The 21,028-nt window shown below is 39.3% G+C and overlaps 1 protein-coding gene across 3 annotated transcripts in view; it reads left to right on the forward strand.

Annotated features, from left to right (window-relative positions):
• The window catches only part of NCAM2 (neural cell adhesion molecule 2), a 301,945-nt gene that overhangs the window by 127,435 nt on the left and 153,482 nt on the right, over positions 1–21,028 (forward strand). For all 3 annotated transcript variants that reach the window (XM_060770486.2, XM_060770485.2, XM_060770484.2), the window contains exons 2-4: positions 11,143–11,214; positions 19,538–19,744; positions 20,483–20,626. In XM_060770486.2, coding sequence (XP_060626469.2) covers positions 11,143–11,214; positions 19,538–19,744; positions 20,483–20,626 — 423 coding nt within the window. The remainder of the gene's footprint in view (positions 1–11,142; positions 11,215–19,537; positions 19,745–20,482; positions 20,627–21,028) is intronic.

The raw sequence follows: 21,028 nt of genomic DNA on the forward strand, positions 1-21,028 counted from the left end.
TGAAATCTTTTTCAGTTTTTTTCCCTTATTTATTTGTAATAGCTTTCTGTCCAATCTTCACTAACATTTGCAGACATAAAACTATGACATGCCAAGTGCACATGTTGGGGACTGTAGCTTGAAGTTGCTTGATGCTTTGTAAGGAAAGTTAATTTGTAGAAGTCTTGATTCAGAAATCCTGTGTTCATATTCCATGGAAACTCATGGCCTTTCCAGAAATGCGCAAAACCTATGATGGGTTCTCTATTTGCTTGAAGTGTACAGATGACATCTTAGGCTAATCTGGATTAACAGAGAGTCGACCTAGGGTGCATCCAGACTGCCCCTTTATTGTGGTAACTCCCACAATAAAGAAGGGGTTGTCCAGATCCTGGACAGATCCTGGACAATCCCGAATTAAGTCACTACAAACCAGGAAAAACCTGGTTTGTAGCAAATTAATTAGATAGTGGATTTATTCTGCACCTTCTTGGAATGGGCAGGATAAACCCACTACTTTCAGTGTCTGGACTGCAGTCCAAACACCATTCCCACAGTTTTCCAGACTAAATTTGAAAAGTAAGGAAAACTTACCCAGCCTCCAGTAGACTGTAGCCAGAGCTCTCCTGGTGCATAGAAATGATGTGCCAGTAGAGCGGGGGGGGGGGGGGAGGAGACTCTACCCCCCTCCTCAAAACACTTACCCCCTTTAAAAATAAAAGTACTTACCAGCCTTCATTGGAGTGCTGCGGCAGCTTTCCTGGCATGTAGAAGTGGCACACCATGAGAAAGGTGGGGGGGGGGGAGGAACAATTTTCCTCCTCCCCCCCCCCCTCTCTGTTCTCCTGGTGTATCAATTCTATGCACCAGGAGAGCTGCTGCAGTGCTCCAATGGAGGCTGCTAAGTACATTTATTTTTAAAAGGGGGGCTAGGGCTTTTGGAGAGGGGATTGGGATTCCCACATTTTTCTGGGCTAATCTTAGAAGGTGCAGAATAAATCCACTAACAAATTAACCAGGTTTTTCCTGGTTTGTGGTAAATTAATTTGGGATTGTCCAGAACGTTATTTAGACAGCCCCCTTTTTATTGTGGAAGTTTCCTCAATAAAGGGGCTGTCTAAATCTGCCCTAAGATTTAAGAGCTGGGCATGTTTAGCCTGAAGAAGAGAAGGCTGAGAAGAGACATGATAGCCATGTATAAATATGTAAGAGGAAGTTATAGGGAGGAGGGAGCAAGCTTGTTTCTGCTACCCTGAGACTAAGACGCGGAACAATGGCTTCAAACTACAAGAAAGGAGATTCCATCTGAACACGAGGAAGGACTTCCTGACTGTGAGAGCCGTTCAGCAGTGGAACTCTCTGCCCTGAAGTGTGGTGGAGGCTCCTTCTTTGTAAGCTTTTAAACAAAGGCAGCTCCATCTGTCAGGGGTGCTTTGAATGCAATTTTCCTGCCTCTTGGTAGAGGGTTGGACTGCATGGCCCATGAGTTCTATTCCAACTCTATGATTCTATGATATAAGTTACCTTATTGAATGTGGCGAATTGAGAGATAAGAGATGTTAAGCACATTTGTCTTTTTTTCCTTCCAAGTAGGATTATTTTTTGGAAAGACATCAGACTTTTTGAAAGCAATTTTAGCAAGACTGGAATCCATTCTTTGTCCTCTGCCTTGCCTCCACGGGCCCCACGTCCTCTTCCCCGGCCTCTGCCCCTTCCGCCGCCCCGTCCTCGGCCTCCGCTGCCAAAGCCACCCCGGAAGCCGCCTCGGGCCGCCGGTCCTCCTCCTCCGCCACCACCAGCCCCTCCAGCTCCTCCCGCAGCACCGGCGGCGTCCGCCATTTGGTGATCTCGATTAGAGCTCTCGACATTGCTGCACAAAATGATCTAATGAACATAGCGCAAGCTAGAGCCACTCCATACCTGGCCAAATTTAAATGTAATGTGGGCATGGAACCTTACCTCTCTTTTATACTTCCACTCTATCTTAGAAAAGTTTTTACCCGGGCTAGATTTGAGCAGCTCGACATTAAGTCCAAGTTGGGACGACATCAGAATATCCCCTACACGAGGAGAACCTGTGGGTGCCGTGAGGTAGATGCAGAAGTGGAGGACTCAGAACATTTTTTCTTAAAATGTCCCTACTACAACAGGATCCGGTCTTACTATCTAGAGCCTCTGCTGGAGAACCATACTTATTCAGAGAATAAGGAGAAAATGCACATCCTTCTTCAGGGTTCAGATAAAAACTCTATTTTAAAATTGACCCTTTTTATCCAAAAAGCGCTGGCCATCCGTGAGAAGATGGAAGCAGAGAGAGGCGACCTTGCTGCCATCAGCAAAACTCAAACTTAAAAACTTAATATGGACACGCCACTAGTTTTACCTACCCATGCCCCCCACTCTAACCCTATTTTAAGGAATTAAACAATTTTAATCTTTTAACCTTTTTATCTCACAGTTGCTCAATTATTTAGGAGTGGGTTGACAGGCCAGTAGGCCATGATGCCTCATATTCATATATGGTTTTACTGTATGTGTATGTTTTGTATGTTTTGATATGGTCAAAATTGACTAATCAATAAAGAATTGTTGTTGTTGTAATTTTAGCAAGATATATTACAATATTTTGTTTTAAAACAAATTCCTGGGTGCTAAGTTTAAAGACATAAATTAGAAATTTGGAGACATAAAAATACCTTGGTAAATTCTGCATAGTAGATTAATAGTTTCCAGGTTTTTCAGCCTGAATATCAAATGCATAATGTTATATTTTAGTGAATTGCCTAGTACAGTACACAATTGTTTTGCATAGCAGTATTTTACTTACTGTAGAGTTTAGTTTTGACAGTATTTAAGACAAATTTCTATAATATATACTGCTTACATAGAATGACATCTCTTTTGGATTTTTAAAGAAAATAATTTAAAAGTGAAAATTTAAATTTTATCCTTTTAGTGACCATAAAAGCCCTGGATTTAATATAGGACCTTCCACACAGCCATATAACCCAGAATATCAAGGCAGAAAATCCCACAATGTCTGCTTTGAACTGGGTTATCTGAGTCCACACTGCCATATATCCCAGTTCAAGGCAGAAAAATGGTGGGATATTATTCAGCTGTGTGGAAGGGGCCAATGTGTGTGAATTTGTAAAGAAGACCCAAATATGAGAAAGCAAGCTTAGGTTTAAAAAAATGCTATAAATAGTCATCACTGAAATAGATATAATGTTAGGGAAAGGTTAAGTAGAAATTAATATGAGGGAGAAAGATTTTTTTTCTGCTAGAAAGAGTGTATGCAGTGTTGTTACTCCAAGGCAAAACAATGTTCTCTCTCATTCTCTCCCCCCCCCCCTCTCTCTCTCTGTGTGTGTTTTCTTCATTGCTCTAACTTTTAGATGAATTTCTCACTAATTTAAATACTTTTAGAAGTTTGGTTGAATCTCTAATAAGGCCCCTGTAGGATAATTGTAGATAAAAATTGATATCCAACAGCTGCATACCTTCTAGAGAAGTTGATTCAATTCTTGCAAATTAACATTAATATATAGAGATGTACCTGAGAAATATAGTTAAGTACTTGGGTAAATAATATATGTAACAACAACAACACTTATTTTGTAGACCACCCTGTCTTCCCAAAAGGACTCAGGGCGGTTTCCAACATGTATAGCAAATATTCAGTGCCAAAAAGGGGAAAACGTACCAACAAATTATATCAGGACAGACCACATCAAGTAACATAAAAGCGACCTAACTTTAAGCTTAATAACAGAAAACATAACCAACAATAAAACATAATGTAATGTAATGATAATCTAGTATTAAAAGGAAAAGCAATTACTTACAGCAGTGTTAAATTATATGGAAAGTAAAATTTGGTCCAAAATACAAAACTATGCTTCCGAAAATATTCACATGCTCCATTGCTTAACATCAATTGATCACAAGTATTTTCCTTTCAAAAACTTGATTTCACAAAAACTTGACTCCAAATGTTTTCCAATTACAGGAGTGGGGGCATCTGAACCAGAGCTGGGGCCAAGATACTGTCCAAGCCATGTAGAGCTGTACATTCCTAGTGGATGGATAGTTCCAAGATCATAGAGATAGGATGATGTGAAGTAGCTATAGGATGTCTACAGAAGATAATAGCTTGTTTCTTTGTAAAAGGAATTATCTCTTATTAGAGAAAAACAAAATTCTTAATAACTTTCTTGGCTATAAGTACTCAATCAGATTGATTACTTTCAGAAGTAATTTATAATAAAATAATAAACTTTATTTATATCCTGCCACCATTTCCCAAAAAAGACTCAGGGTAGCTTACAAGACACTGCAGAGCAGTATGTAACATAAATTATACATGAGTATAAAACATATCACATAAAAATGATAAAACAACCACTATCAACACATAAAATAAAATAATACAATTTAAAATGCAAAACATTCAGTAGTTAAAATTAGCTGCCATCAATTCAAACTAAAGTGCCAGAGTGTCAACCTCATATGTTCCAGTTTAGCCATCCACTCCAATAAGATTCTTTGATATCACCTGTTTGTTAAATAATTTTTATCCCCTTTAATATCTGTCAATCCCAATTTGGAGGGTGGGAACTCATCCTCAACAAAATATGTTGAAATTGTCCCATTCCCAAAGGATGTTTTTTCTACACACATACACGCACACACACTTGTGTATGAGTGTGTGTGTAAACTTTGAATAGCGGAGAGAATGGTTAATACCCCTGTGGTGTTTGTTTTGCTTGTCTATGCCCCTGCTAGAAGATTCCGCTCACTTTCTTTCCCTGTGATATTTCAATTTTGAAAAAAATGGTTGTTGTGGAAACAAGAATGTTTGATAAAGCTTCAGTGGAGACACCTTTTCTCCATGATAACACTTTCAGGAGTGAATTTTCCCTCCTAGGGATTGATTTCTCTCACTTCCTGTTGTCTTACCCCCACCCCTTCTTAACTATAAATTGTTTGTAAATCAGATGTTTGTAACTCACTGACTGCCTGTAGTGAAGATTTTTAAAGCAACGTAGCTGTTCAAAGAATTTGTATTTTTAAAGAATAAAGGAAATTCATTTTACCTTATTGAAACATGTGTATAATATTGTTTAGCATAATAACCATAGCAACTGTTCAGGTCATTTAGGGTTATGTGCAAGTGCATCTTTAAGGCATCTCTCAGCCATAGTCAGTGTCACTTGGTTTTGAAGCATGAGGTTATGTATATATGTATCTTCTTTAATGAAATATTTCATGGTTTATAGTGTTTAAAGTTAGTTGAAATGGTGTGCTCATTGTATTGCCATAAGTATGTAAAATCAAATTATAATAGAATTTAAATGCACCCAATATTCTCTGAATTGTTTCACTGATTTTTATTTTACCATCAAACTCTTACAACACATTTCTCACACTTATAAACATTTATAATATCCCATGGGCTGAAAGAACTTTGTATGACTTCTAGCTCAAATGCATGAATGGAGAACTAAATTTATTTTATCTGGTAGAAAGTATCAGCTAAAAGTTAATATGGGATGCAGAAAATTAAAAGTACAGTACTTCTAAATATACACAATTGATGATAGAACCATTAGAAAAGTTTCCTCACTCTTAATTACTTTTGAAAAGAAATATCAAGTAATTAGAATGCAGCAAACCTGCTGTATTAACTCAGATCTCTTGAGAATTTAGTTTGCCAGATATATGAAGCAACAAATAAACAAATAACATATCTAGATTCTGTTTGTTGAAAACTAGCTGGTGCAAGCCATAGAACACAAGGATGTTTGTACAATCCGGAATGTCAAAAGCTGCTGCTGTAAGGCACGTAAGAAGATCAACAAAGATTCTTATTGCTGGATATAAAAATATTCATATAATATGAACCCGCTCATGTGTAGTGAAGTATTACTTGTAGAGGTGAGACTACAGTTTGCCCTTAGGAAAGAGGCCAAACTGGGAGGAAATTTGTTGGCATTCTGGGATACCAAACATTAAATAAGAAAAGTGGAACAACATTGCTGATGACAAGGTGGCTTGGACATCTCTTATTCATAGGATCACTATAGGTTGAAGTTTATTTGATTATAGTTAACATCACAAATTTTTGTGTTTATACTTTTTTTTACTTTTTTCTGCTTAAATTATTTGATGAACATTATACATATATGCAAAGCCTATAGTTCATGGCTGTCTTGTTTTGACAGCACTATTTTCTTCCCTTCTAAATCTCTTTTGTGAAAACTGGGGGGGGGGGGGGGATAGGCTTGACTGATATATATAGCTTGGTTTCTGTGTTTTGTTCATTCCCTGATACTACTATGCAACATAGCTATATTAACTGCAAAAATGAATAGACACGAACAGGGGAAAAATTAATTAACATCTCCAAACACTAATCCATTGACTTGATGAAAAGATAATTAATGTGCAAATTGTGATGGTAACTGTCTTTCATGTGCTAACTTCATCAGGTCATCTAATGACTTGTATTCATATCTTGGTTGCTTCTTCACACATAAACTTGGACAAGATGTAAAATTTTCATTTTAATTAAACGTCATTTTCAAATAACTGATGAGTGAACATTCCATAAGCTGGTAATAGAGTTTGTGTCACTACCTCATAAGCACAAATTGCTAAACTAGTCACAAAGGACATACTTTCTGATTTTAATTTGCATCTGGAATTGTATTTTCCCCTTCCTATTTAAATAAATTCATTCCCGAAATAGTGGTTCTGTTAATCATGAGAATAGAGGTATATAGTCTATTCTCCTGCCCCAGTTTTGTAATTACATAAGAAATGTATGTGAGAAATGTGCTTTTCCTATCTAGAATGACAAATCTTATTACATGTTAGATTAGGTTGCAAAGTACTGTGCCATTTATCATTGTGCCATGAAGGTGTCCTGAAAGGTACTGAGTTTGTTTGAAGAGCATATGTTCCTGAATAGGGCCATGTCCCACCCTGAACTGAATTGTGTTACTGTGGTTTGGAACACACATCAAATATGTATCCTCAGTGTTGCTTTCTGCAGCAGTGACTGTTCAAGGATTTTAAAATTGCATAGTGACTCACCAGATTCCCAGATGAATTAGCATCCATTAAAATTTGAGTGTTACAACTTCTATGGAAATGTGGCAGACAATCCTGTCTGAAGGTAGTTGTAAGTGTAGAAAACATGATGTACAATAAACATATGAGCTGTTTTCCTGTAGACAGCCAGCATGAGGACCTTTTTTTTTTGCTTCAGCCGTGAAGATTAGCGTTCAATGAAAACTAGTCATAACTGAGGTTTTTTTTCTTTTTTTGTGAAGAATTGTGCTGTGTTTGACAGTAGGTTTTCTAGTGATAGGATCTTTTCCCCCACAGTTATAGTAATTACTTTTTTTTTCATTCAATTTATTACCATGAAAGTGTATTGGCTGATTTCTATTGGGAAGTAACTTTTTATAGGGAGGCTTGACATCTTTCTGACATTTTATTTGCATGAACAGTGTTCAATATACTGATTATGTGTCATCCATTCTGGAGGTAAATTTAAAATTTATCTCTCAAATTTAATTGAAGACTTGTTTTCAGTATGAGAGATAGTAGTAGTAATAATAATAATAATAATAATAATAATAATAATAATAACTAGCTGTACCCTGCCACACGTTGCTGTGGCCTATAGTAAATCTTTTCAAAGTAGAGGTAGATATCTGGACTATTATGAAAGAGAGGTACCTACCTATTCCTTACCCCTTTTTCTCCCCCTTTCTCCTCTTTCTTCCTTCTCTACCTCTTTCTTTCTTTCTTTCTTTCCTTCTTTCGCTCCTTGGTTTCATCCTTCTCTCTTTCCTTCATTCCCTCCCCCTTCCTTCCTTTGCCTCCTTTCTTCCCTCCATGTTTCCTTCCCTCTTTCACTTTTTATTTCCTGTGACCAACCTTCCCTCTTTCTCTCCTTCTTTCCCTCCTTCCTTCCTTCCCATCTTTCCTTCTCCTCTTCCTTCTCTATCTCTTTTCTTCCTTCCCCCTTTTTCTTTCTCTTCTGCTCTCTCTCTTTTCTTCCTTCTCTCTTTCCTTCCCTCCCTCTTTCTCTACTTCTTCCCCCTTCCTTCACTCCCTCTTTCCTTCCTTCATTCCCTTTTTTCTTTCCTTCTCTCCTTCCTTCCTTCTCTCCTTCCTTCTTTCCCCTTTTTCTTTCCCTCCGTCTTTCTCTCATTTCTTCCTTCTCTACTTCTTTCCTTCCCCCTTTTTCTTTCTCTTCTGCTGTCTCTCTTATCTTTCCTTCCATCTTTCCTTTTCTTTCCTTTTGTCTTCCTTCTTTCTCTTACTTTCCTTCCTTCCCCCTTTTTCTTTACCTCCCTTTCTCTTTCTCCCTTCTTTCCTTTCTTCCCATCTTTCCTTCTCTATCTCTTTCCTTCCTCACCCCTTTTTCTTTCTCTTCTGCTGTCTCTTTTTTTCCTTCCTTCTCTCTTTCCTTTTTTCCTTCCCTCCCTTTCTCTACGGCAAGGGGGGCAGGGCTTGGAGGGGGCGGGGTTTGGAGGGGAAGAAGAAGGAGGGGGAGGAGGGATGGATTTGGACAGGGTGGGAAAGGGCAGGGCTTGGAGGGGGTGGGATTTGGAGGGGAAGAAGAAGGAGGAGGTAAGATTGGGGCGTGGTGTTGCGTGTGGGGCGGGGGAGTGAGGTGATGTGTTGTGGCGTGATCGTGCTGGGCGGGACGAGGGAGGGAGGTGCGGAGGGTGCTTTGGCCGTTTGGCCATGTGCGTGCGCGTGCCAGGGACTTTGCCCCATTGTGCATGCTCAGTTGTTTTGTCCTTTTGTGAGTGTGTTGTTGTGTTGTTCAGTATTTTGATTCGATATGTTTGTACCTTGTGGGTTGAGGTATGTGCAGGGGGTTTTTTTGAGTTGGACGCCCCTTACAAATTTATAGATATAGATAATACTGTTCCATCTTAGGCTCCATTGTATATGCACAGTGTTTGTACATGTCGAATTCAGGGGAGGTAGAGAATTGCTGAAGAAAGGATCAAATTGGCAAAATTGGTAATCATTATTTTAAAGTTTTGATATGTTTATTTTCTTCAGGAACTGATCAAAACAGCTACTCCCATATGACACAATTCTGTACTTCTGAAATATTTGATGGTTTCTGTAACTGAAGTGGCTGGGCAATTTAGTGTGAAATCTGTGTTGGTAGAAAACATACTATTTTCATTGGTAGAGAGTTCTTTTTATAACATGTGAGGAAATGCTGTTTTGCTGGATAATACAGGGTTAGAACATGTGAATCTGGAAATCAAATTTGATTCCTTTTGGCCATGGAAACGATTGGGTGACCTTGGGTTAGTCACATTCTCAGACCCAGAAAGGCCTATCAGGGTCATCATATGTAAAAAAAAGTATTGAAATCACACAAAAACAAGCAAATGTAACTCCTATTTTTTCATAAGCAGTGTTTATAGTTACTGGCAGAAATATGTAAGACAAGTTGGTGTGGATTGATATACTAGTTGGTTGCAGTGAAAGCAAGAATCAGTAGATTTAATGTACAGATTTTATCTAGTTCATGATTTTGGAGATTCCAGCCTGCGTCATCGGGATGATGAGGATGATACAGTTATGCTTTTATAGTTCCTTCCATACATCCTGAAGAAGAATGTTCTCCTTCCAAAATGACCTTTCTATTTTTGTGTAAATGTGGATGGACTAATTGGTTTCCAACACTGAAATACTATCTTGAATCAAAGTGTAGATCTGTCACTATCATAGCAGGAAACACAATTATAAAAGTTGTGACTATCATCCAGAACAAAACATAATTTCAGTTTATTTTTCTTCTCCGTAATTTTACTAAGAAATATGTACGGGTACATCAAAATTGATATTTTCTTTCCAAGGTGTTTACTCTTAATGCTTCTCTTATTTCTTTTTCTCTCCCAACTAGTGTTTGTTGGTCTGAAGCATTTGGCAGTTACTCCAGTTCCTTTGTGAACAAAGCAGTGTGTGTGTGTGGGGAGGGGGATAAGGGAGAAATCTCATGTTGTGAGAAAAATCTCAGCAAGTAAAAAGAGGGGAAGTATCGAATAGGCTTTACAGATGTGTGAGAACAGTATGTTTGGCTACCTCATTGAGTGCCATAATGGATTGAAAAAAATATCACAACATTTCAGGCAAAGCTAACTTCTACTTTGTGCTAACAACCTGGCCCACGTAGATGTGAAAACTCTGACTGTGCCTCTGAAGTGACAAGATGAATATGAGGTCTACTGTGCTTGGGAGTTGCTCTAAAGTTTTAGTCTTTTAACTGACATGGAAACTGAAAGTGAAACTTCATTGTCTACTTCAAGCATTAACCTGCCAACTTCCCTACCCTAAAGCAGACATTGACTTTTTTAAAAAAATCTCTTTCTCTCTTCCACATGTCTCCATTTAATTGCTTAGATTTTTTTCTTGATTTTATTGGTTTCCAGCAACTGGTCTTCAACTGATCTTAGCCAAGTTTTTAGAACATTATTTTTTTGAGGAGATTTTTAAACAAGCAAATGCCTTTTGAGCAAACATTTTCAAACTATTAGAGTAATCACGTACAAAAGTTTTCAGTCACGGCTGAATTATTATTTTTTTCCTATGAGAAGCAGAACATGTGAAGGAATGAACATATCGCACACACCACTATCCATGCCTTAAATGCTAATCATTCACTTGCCATGTAAAAGCAGATGAGTAAATATCTCCAGTGAAATTATTACTGTAGGATATGCAAGCAACAAAACAAAACAAATGTATGTTCCTTCCTAAGCAACCCCCACTATGTTTTATGGGACCTGCTCCCACATACATACATACATACATACATGCATACACCATTGTAGTTAAGTGTAAACATTTCTGGACAGACACATTGATATTCACTGATATAAGTGTTTGAAGGTAACCTGTGTCTAGGAAGGAAAGGGCAAAGAAATCTATTCTCTTACCTTGGTAACTGAACGGATAGTCTTTGAAGTGTGCTATCCAGTTATGACACTGTAACTATTCTAAGAGTTTAGTATGGTCTCTTTCAAATAGGATCCCATTATAATGAAAAGATTGTTTGAATGGATTTAATGTATATTTAGAACTCTAAATATATTTCTTTTTTATGTCTTACAGCACTTCAAGTATCAATTTCCCTCAGTAAAGTAGAAGTCAGTGTGGGCGTATCTAAGTTCTTCACATGTACAGGTATGCACATTTGCATTATTTCATCTTTTAAAAACTAAATTGGATGTATTGCTTCTTTGTTCCTCTTATATTAAAGAACCAATTTCATTTGAATGAGAAAAAAGATACTATACATGTTGGTTCTTACAAACGTATTAAAATGACTTGGAATTGGGTAAGGCTTTTATTTGGAACTCCCGATAGAGAAAAAAATGATAAAGTGCATCATACATTGGCAAATTCTTCTTCAGAACTTAAATTGAAATTTGTTGAAACTGTGTAATAAGAATTCCCCATGGAATTACTTTGTTTTGTTTAATCCTGATTCTAACAATAACCAAGTTTAGGTATTCAGATTTTTAAATCCATTGTGTTAGTATGCAAACCATTAAAAGGATGTAGAACACACAGTGCTGAAAATTCCAATCTTTCTTATGTTTTATCAGTAAATAAATAAAATAACAGAAACTGCAGTAGCTCAGCTCTTCAAGTTGCATAGTTTCTTTTCTATGCTGTTATGAAAACCATCTCTGGAGTTAGAGCATAAAGTTGGACTCAAGTTATAATAATGGAATTTTCCTGAGGTCTCATTGACAAGTTTTGGTCATACTTTGCACTACAAGCTTTGATTGCTTTTGTTACATCTCTCCTCACTATAAATGCAACCTCATTCCTTCTTAGATTTTCATCTAATAAGTAAAAATTTGATGTGTACAATGGGCTCTTGGTATTTGCTATGTTTTGGTTCTAGGACATCCTGTGAAAATCAAAATGAAATGAAATAGTGAAATATAAATCACAAAATCAAGGCTTGCCTTTGTAATTTTTGAGGGAGAAAATTCAGCACACAAATGGTTAAATTTATAGTTGCAGTGTCCATAGATACTGAAAGTTGACTGTAATTATTTGACTCAAAATGTATTATTTCTGTTCACTCTCATTCGGTCATCCCAAGAATGAAAAGTTTTATACATTCCATTTTTTACTTTGAAAATTCATGCTTCTCACATCCCATGTTCCTATAATAATGGAATGTATAAAACTTTTCATATATGTTGTGCAGTTTTGGACCTATATTTCACCTTTGAACATCAGCAGCTGAACATCTTGAGTCCATTTGCTTCCATAGTCACAGTGTTGCTCTCTGCTATTTCTCAGGAGCTTGTTAAGTGTCTTCCTGCCTGGGATCTCTTGACATTATATCTTATTTCATTTTGGATTGTATCATTATTGGGTTTCCATGGTAGAAGACATTCAACAGCGGTTACCATGCCCTTTTCTGTACAACACTAACAAGAGTTAGTTGTGGTGCCCAGTTGTTGTTTCTGAGGAATCCTCTGCCAGTGACAGCCTCCCACCCCCAGCTGCTGCTCTGTATATGTTTGGCAGGTTTTGTCTATCTCTTCAGCAAATGCTTGTCTGAAATGGGAGACAATGCTGCCATCAACATAGCCTCCTGCCTCAAAGGAGCACTTAATCCAGCATGAGAAAGTAGAACCACTGGTAGGATCACATTACCAATGTTTGTAATTCTGGTTGTCAAAGATATTGCTCAATATATTAGCAATCAGATAATATTGATACAACATCTAATAGTGATTTTTTCTCCCTATTACTGCAAAGTTAACAAGTTGGTCCCTGGATGTGTGTGTTTAAATCTACACCCATGTTGAGATATGGCAAATAGTCCTTCCCATCTAGCTTGGAATGTTTTGTCTATTTTTCCTCTACCTATAATTAACAACCAATCTGTGATATGATAACACTTTTAAATTTTGTATGCACAAATTAATTGCTCAGAAGTGGATAGTTCTGAAATAAACATTATTACAAATGATCACTTTATGAAAAAGTTTAATTAATTACAATGTAGCCAAAGAGAGCCTGGACCCAATATCTAGGTAATTGTCAGGTCAAGATTTACTAGTATACAATTTGTCAAACCTATCTCTAGTATGATTAAGCAAATCTGAAACACCCCTAGTTCATTTAAATTCATTTTACCATGCCAGGTCAACACTGCAACTGATACCTTGTATTTTTTCTCAGTTAAATATCAAGGTGAATTTAAACAAATAGTGAATCACTGGTTTGTCACATTTAATTATGGTGTGAAGTAATGTTCTATCAGGGGTTTACCCCACTTTCTGAGTAAGATTGGAGTTGGGGTGAGCCTTGAAATGCTCCCACTCCAAGAGCCTGATATAGTCCCTTAGCAACATGCTCCAAAGATATTGTCAGATGGGAAATTTAATGGGGTGATATTACCTGTCAAACCGAAATATGAGTGCCCTAAGGAAACTCAGGGAAGATAGAAACCTCCTGCAGAGGAGAAGGGCATAAGTGTGTTTAACACAGGGTTTTAATATGAAGACAGAAGTGAGCCAATGTGGTATAGTGGTTTAAACATTCGACTAAAAGGTTTCAAATCCACACTTGGCCATGGAAGCTGAATGGGTGTCCTTGGGCAAGTCACATCATATCAGAACAAATCTTAGCAAGAATACTCCATTTTTGGTTTGCCTTAGGATAGCCATAGGCCACCCTGAGTCCCCATCCAGGGGCAAGAAGGACAGGATATAAATGTATGAAATAAATAAATAAAAAATAAATAAATAAGTCAGAAAAAACATGAAGGCATGCAACAACAACAATATGCTATCGAATTAGGTCTTATAAGGTTTTTTGTTTCCTTGTGCCTCAGACAACTCTAGGCCTTTCCTTTCCATACAGAATTTGATAATCTGGTTTGCCATTTATTATAAATGAATAGATACATCTTGTTTTCAAAAACAGAATATATATAAAAAATGTTAAGAATGACTTTGTTAAAGGCTTAGTTTTATATTAATTCTTTTTGGAAACAAGGTGATCCACAACAAAGATATTACGACAGAAACTTTAAAAAAATGTCTTCTACATTTTTAAAATCCCTGATCTCTGATTCAAGGAGAACAAGGAGATTATTTTAATCTGCAAAATGATCGCATTATATCATTCAATATCACGTTTAAATCAAGACTGTAGCATTTTATTTATGTATTTATTATTTAAACTTATATGCCGCCACTCCCCTGGGGCTCGGAGCAGCTTACAAGAATAGCTAAAATCTAACAAAGTTTAAAAGCAATTTAAAACAATTTAAAAACAACAGTATCAAACATTAAAAGCCTGTCGAAACAGGTATGTTTTACATGCCCTGCGGAAAGCTGGTAAGTCCCGCAGGGCATGAACTTCAGGTGGCAGAGCATTCCAGACTGATGGCGCCACTGCTGTGAAGGCTCTGCGACTGGTTGCCGTTAGACGCAAGGTCTTGACACTGGGGACTTCCAATAGATCTTGGTCCTCAGAACGGAGGGATCTCTGGGGTTGGTAGGGGATGAGACGATCCCTCAGATACATTGGCCCCAGACCATGCAAGGCCTTAAAGGTGAGTACCATCACTTTGAAAGTGATCCGGTGCTCAATTGGTAACCAATGCAACTGTAGTAAGATTGGTGTTATGTGGCATCTCATCGGAATTCCCGCAAGAAGCCGAGCAGCTGCGTTTTGTACCAACTTGAGCTTCCGAATCACCGACAGAGGGAGGCCAATGTAGAGGGCGTTACAGTAGTCCAGTCTTGAGATGACCGTGGCCTGGATCACCATAGCTAGGTCATCCCTGGACAGGTAGAGGGCCAGCCGTCTAGCCTGCCGCAGGTGAAAGAAGGCGGTTCTGCTCACGGCGGAGACCTGGGCCTCCATTGTCAGCAGAGGGTCCAAAAGGACTCCCAGGCTCTTTACCAATGATGACGGGTGTAACGCCTGGCCATCCAGGGTGGGCAGATGGATGTCCCCACTGCCCGGTCCACCCAGCCATAGGATCTCCGTCTTTGCTGGATTCACCCTCAACCTGCTGGCACGCAGCCATCCAGTAACGGCCTCGAGGCACTGATGGAAACAATCGGATACAGAGTCCGGTCGGCCTTCCATCTTCAGCACCAGCTGAGTGTCATCGGCATACTGATAACACTCAAGCCCAAAACCTCGAACCAGCTGAGCAAGTGGTCGCATATAGATGTTAAACAACAGAGGGGAGAGAATGGCCCCCTGAGGAACCCCACAAGATAGAGGGGACCTCTCAGAGACCAGGCCTCCCCTCTCCACTCGCTGTCCACGGTTGTGAAGAAAGGAGGACAGCCAGTTTAAAGCTGTCCCCCTGATTCCAGCAACAGCAAGGCGGTGGGTCAAGAGATTGTGGTCGACTGTGTCAAATGCTGCTGTGAGATCCAATAGCACAAGCAGCGCTGACCCGCCCTGGTCAAGCTGGCATCAAAGGTGATCCGTGATGGAGACCAGCACAGTCAGTCTCTGTTCCGTGCCACGCACGGAAGCCGAACTGGAAGGGATCTTATCTGGCTGTGTCGTCTAGGAATTGCTGCAACTGCTCCGCTGCTGCCCTCTCAATCACCTTGCCCAGGAACGAGAGATTTGAAACTGGGCGGTAACTGGAGGGAACCAAGGGATCTAAATCTGGTTTCTTCAGCAAAGGAGAGACCACCGCCTCTTTTAAACCCTCTGGAAAGACTCCTTGCTCAAGGGAGCTGTTTATGATCTTCAACAGAGGGTCACGTAATCCCTCCAAGCAGGATTTCACCAACCAAGAGGGACACGGATCGAGGGAGCAGGTGGTCGGTCTAGCTGCAGCTATGAGCCTATCGACAGCCCCTGCATCCAGCGGGATGAACCGGTCGAGGATGGGCCCAGCAAGTGGCCACAGGGTCTCAAGTTCTCTCACTGTATCAATTGTGGCGGGGAGGTCCCGGCGAAGTAGCGAGATCTTGTCTGCAAAATAGCTCTGAAAAACCTCGGCTGGAGGGGCCTGATCACCACTTTTTGGGACGGTAGGAACCATCGTTAGAGATTGAATAATTTTGAACAATTTTGCCGGGCATGAGCTAGCAGACGCTATCAAAGAAGCATAATATACTCGCTTTGCCTCAGTGATAGCATGCTCATAGGATTCCCTGAATGCCTCATATGCTGATCTCAATGCTCCATCACGGAGTTCTCGCAACACGCCCTCCAGCTGTCTCTTTTCCCGATTCATCAGTCGAAGTTCCTCGGTGAACCAAGGAGACCGATTTCGGTGGGGTGTGAGAGGGCGTCTAGGGGCGATCTCGTCGAGTGCATTGGATAGCCTGATGTTCCATGTGTCTACCTGCACATCGATCGAGTCGCTGGCAGGCTCCAGATCCCTCAGAGCATTCCGGACCCTACTGGGTTCCCTAAGTCTCCTTGGGCGAGCCCAAATTGGCTCGGCGCCCTTGCAGCGTGGGTAGGCATGCTCCAACCGGACTCTCAGGGCGCAGTGATCCGACCATGGAACCTCTATTGTGGAGGCTTGGGTCACTTGAATTCCTGTGCTGAAAATCAAATCTAACGTCTGCCCCGCCCTATGCGTGGGTCCAGTAGTACAGAGGGAGAGTCCTAGTGTCTCCATGGTAGACACTAGGTCCACAGCCGCTAATGAACAAGAGTCTGCATCAGCGTGGATATTGAAATCCCCCAAGACGATAAGTCTGGGGAACCTCAGGGACCACTCCGACATAGTCTCAAGCAGCTGGGATAGGCTGTCCGCTGGTGCGCTGGGCACACGGTACACCAGCAGAAAGGCTATGCTCTCACAGGAATCCCACACCAGGCCAACACTTTCAATGCCAGAGATGCTCAGCACAGGAACTGCCCTAAGAGAAAAACTTTCTCGAGCGAGCATAGCCACCCCCCCCCCCGCCTCCCAGTCCGCATCTGGTGAGTGATTGCATAACCTGGAGATGTTATTTCCTGGAGTAGGGTCTCATCCCCCTCTTGGATCCAAGTTTCTGTAATACACACTAGGTCAGCTCCCTGATCATTAAGAAAGTCCCTGATGGTAGCAGTTTTGTTCCTTATGGACCTAGCATTCACTAACACCAGAGTAGGAGGGGAGGAAACTGGTTGCCTGTCACAGATGTACCTGGGGATAGGCTGCAGGTCAGAGGGGGGCCGAGTCTCCTGCCAACTCAACCTCCCTCTAGTATTTGGCCTGCACCTACCGTCGTACCTCCCCCTCCCAGAGATCGTAGGAATCCCCATGCATAGACCTACTTCTCTTGGAGGCTCTGCAGCACAGATTAGGTGCCCAGTGTTTGACTGGCCATCTGAAAAGGAGATGGGCCATGCCCAATTAACAAGTGGTCATAAGTGGGGCCCTCAGAGTGGTGAGGAGCAGGTGTAAAGGCCAGAGCACCCGGCCAGCATTGTGGGTGGGGGGATAATCTAGAAGATGTCGGATCCAGATTCCCTTGAGAGTGCTGGAATGAGTTCTTAACTCCCGTAGACTGGGAAGACACTCTCTCTTTTATGCCCACAGTTCTTATATTTGAGTCCCAGGCTCTGGTATCTCGGGGGTGTACTCTCTCCTCCATATTTACAGATCTGGAGCCACCTGGGGGAGCGTGGGCCAGTTTGTGGGAGGAGGCAGTAGATGTAGATCTTGTCCGGTTGCCAAATCCCACTTCCCAGAAGATTCTAGTTTTAAATTTCTTTTGATGACAGCCACGTCTCTGGGACCTACGTTTCAGAGGTCTGCCAGTTCCTATCGCTGTACATCTGTCCATGTCTGGGGCTTCCGGCCCTCCAGAGGCCACCGTCAGTCTGTCCTGGCCTGCAGTCAATCCAGAACTCTGCAAAGCGCCAGAAGCTCCCTCCACCAGCAAAATAGTTTGCTCTGGCCTTTAATCAGAGATCCGGTGCATATCATGGTGGCGTTTCCATCTCTGATCAAGATAACCCGCGCGCCTTTTATACATCCAAATCTGTTATTATTTCAAAATGCATCCTGATCCTAATCAGAGAGATAAGCAAAGAATATGTGAAGTGAATCTTTTGAATGAGAGCTTTTCCTTGTTTAGAAACCTTTTGCTTTTTAGAGGCAGATTTTCGCTTTTTAGGCACTGAAAAAGCTTATCACTAAATAAACCACATGGTAAAACTCTGATATTATAAAGATATTATAAATATTTGGGATCCTTTTGTGAATTGTATTAAGCACTATGTGCTAAATCATGTGTCACATTTCCCATTAATAATTACAAGCCCATTGTTTCCTAGGACACTAAGAAAGGTGAGGTAATGCATTTGCTTCAAAAGAGTGAAATGTGGTTGTTTTCTTTTTCTCTTTCTCTTCCTTCTTTCAATTAGCCCATTCTGTGAGGTCATGAATACATTTTGAAGCCCATTTGATATAATTCTTTTAAGGTTCTTATGTAATACCTTATCAAGGAGATAACTGAAGTAGTTCTTCCTCTCTCTCCAGCATCCTGGCATGTGTTCCTTTTCCCTGAACAGAACATTGTTAACTGAAAAAAACATTAAATCATGTAATCCTCTAACTCTGAAATAATATCATCCAACAACCAAGAATGACCCTAGTTCATCTTTTTTTTTGGGGGGGGGGGGGGAATGGGCATCTTAGATGTCAGCCAAGGACTATAATCAGAGATAGTATATTTACCATTTTTCACTCTTTGCACTTTCCCTCTCACCTCTAATTATCTGCAAGCAGAGGTATACTCTTTCTAACCATGGCAGGTTAGGGAGCCATTATTTTTCTGCCCTCTAAGATACTTCTTTAAAGAAACTTGAATAGTTTGAGTATTCCTTAGTCTATATGCTTGGGACTGGTGGTGTTTTGGATTTTGGAATACCTGTATTTGCATATGCAAATGTAATAAAATATCTTGGAGATGGGACTCAAATCTAAACATGAAATTAATTTCTGCTTCATATATACACATAGCTATATGGTAATTTTAGTATTTTAAAAATAATATTGTGCATAAATTTCATTTATGTACATCAACCCATTAGAAAGCAAACGTGTCACTATCTCAACAACCCTTATGGACAATTTTGGATTTCAGAATACCAATCACTGAAGCAGAAGACACAGAATCAATATATTCAATTAGAACCAGCATCAAAAACTTGTTACTATTGAGTGTTTTATTTTGTTTCTCTCTCCCATGAGGGGGAGAAAATGCAGAAATCACAAGGTTAGATTAAAACTGCACTGTAATAAAAAAATTACAACTTTGCAGAAATTAACACCAATGCACTACTTCCAAAGTATGTAATTCTTCACTGATCCTTATAATCCTTTTGAATATGCAGTGATTCACAAGGTCGTTTACAGTGACATTGAATTGTGGATATCATTAATAAAAGCAATTTTCTAAAAGTATTTTGCTGAGAAATGATTGCATGTGAATATAATGTGTGTCTGGATTTGTTCACTCTTTTATTTTATTTTATCTTATTTTAGTAATTGGTGAGCCTGAAAGTATAGATTGGTATAATCCACAAGGAGAGAAGATTGTTTCTAATCAAAGAGTGGTAGTACAGAAGGAGGGTATCAGATCACGGCTAACTATTTACAATGCTAATATAGAAGATGCTGGAATATACAGGTGTCAAGCAACAGATTCAAGAGGACTAACTCAAGAAGCTACTGTTGTTTTGGAAATTTACCGTAAGTAAAAGGGAAATATACATATACTAGTATGATTTTCTTTTTTCACATATTGCACATTGTAGTAAATGTACATTGTAGTAAATGTAATGTAGTAATTAATTACCTTTTCCTGAAAAGGGTGCATACATGAGAAGAAGCTTTAATATAGCTTCATGTTCCAAATACCCTCTTACTGAAATCTTACTAAATAAAGGGATAGCATAAGAAAACATGATTTCTTATAAAAAAAAAAATCTTTTGTCATTATCCTGGCTAGCCAAAGGTTGTTTTTTTTCCCACTTGGAAGACACATGCATTCATAAAGCTCATGTGTTTGCTTTGTGCTAATGCTAGTTGCCCAATTGTTCGGAACCCAAAATAAGTGTGTGAAACACATGCCCAAGGGATAGTGCTAGCCATGAATCCATTGGAAATGTGAGGAACCTTAAATACTAATACATTAAATTTGATATGATTTTTTAACATTACTACCTAGTCACAAGATTAATTGTATAGAAACAGCTTGTGCTCTTGAAAGTTCATGTTGCAAAAGAAAATTTTTAAAAATATTTTTAAAATATTTTATTTATTTTGCTTGTACAGAATAGTATGAGGACAACATTTTTTTCTATCTTACACAGTACTTTTACTACTTTTAAGCATAAAAGAAATATAATTATTAAGTATATATGTTTTGTAATTATCAGCAAAAATTAGAAAAAATGTTTAAAGGTGTTTTTTCTCTTTTTTTCTTAGAAAAGCTCACATTTCAAGACATCACATCACCACAAGAATTTGTACAGGGAGAAGATGTACAAGTCATTTGCCGTGTTACTAGTTCACCTGCACCTATTGTCAGCTGGTTGTATCAAAATGAGGAAATCTCAAATATTGCTGACAGTTAGTATTTTGGTAACTCTTTAAATTATATGTTTTCATTCTGTGCTCAGCCAGTTTTATTTCTCTTATTAAGATCATAAACATTTTAGGCATGATACTACAAAAAAAGTGCTATGGAAAACTACTACGATTAGCTTGTCAAGGTCTGGATCAGAGGAATGATGAATCCACCAGAGTATATATTGGTATTATTGTTTCTAATTTTATTGCCAATTTTTGTGCCTTTTTGTACCATCAACTAGACCATTTTACTAACATGTTATTAAGAAACACTGATGACTCACCCTGAAATAATGAGTTCAGACACATGAAGTTGGATAAAGCATGGTCCACTTTATTTGACCTGTTAATTATTTAAGATTCAAGTTGGATCTTACCTGTGGTTTTCTCATCATTCTTTCC

The sequence above is a fragment of the Anolis sagrei genome, chromosome 3 (genome assembly GCF_037176765.1).
Source record: "Anolis sagrei isolate rAnoSag1 chromosome 3, rAnoSag1.mat, whole genome shotgun sequence".
Taxonomy (NCBI): domain Eukaryota; kingdom Metazoa; phylum Chordata; class Lepidosauria; order Squamata; family Dactyloidae; genus Anolis; species Anolis sagrei.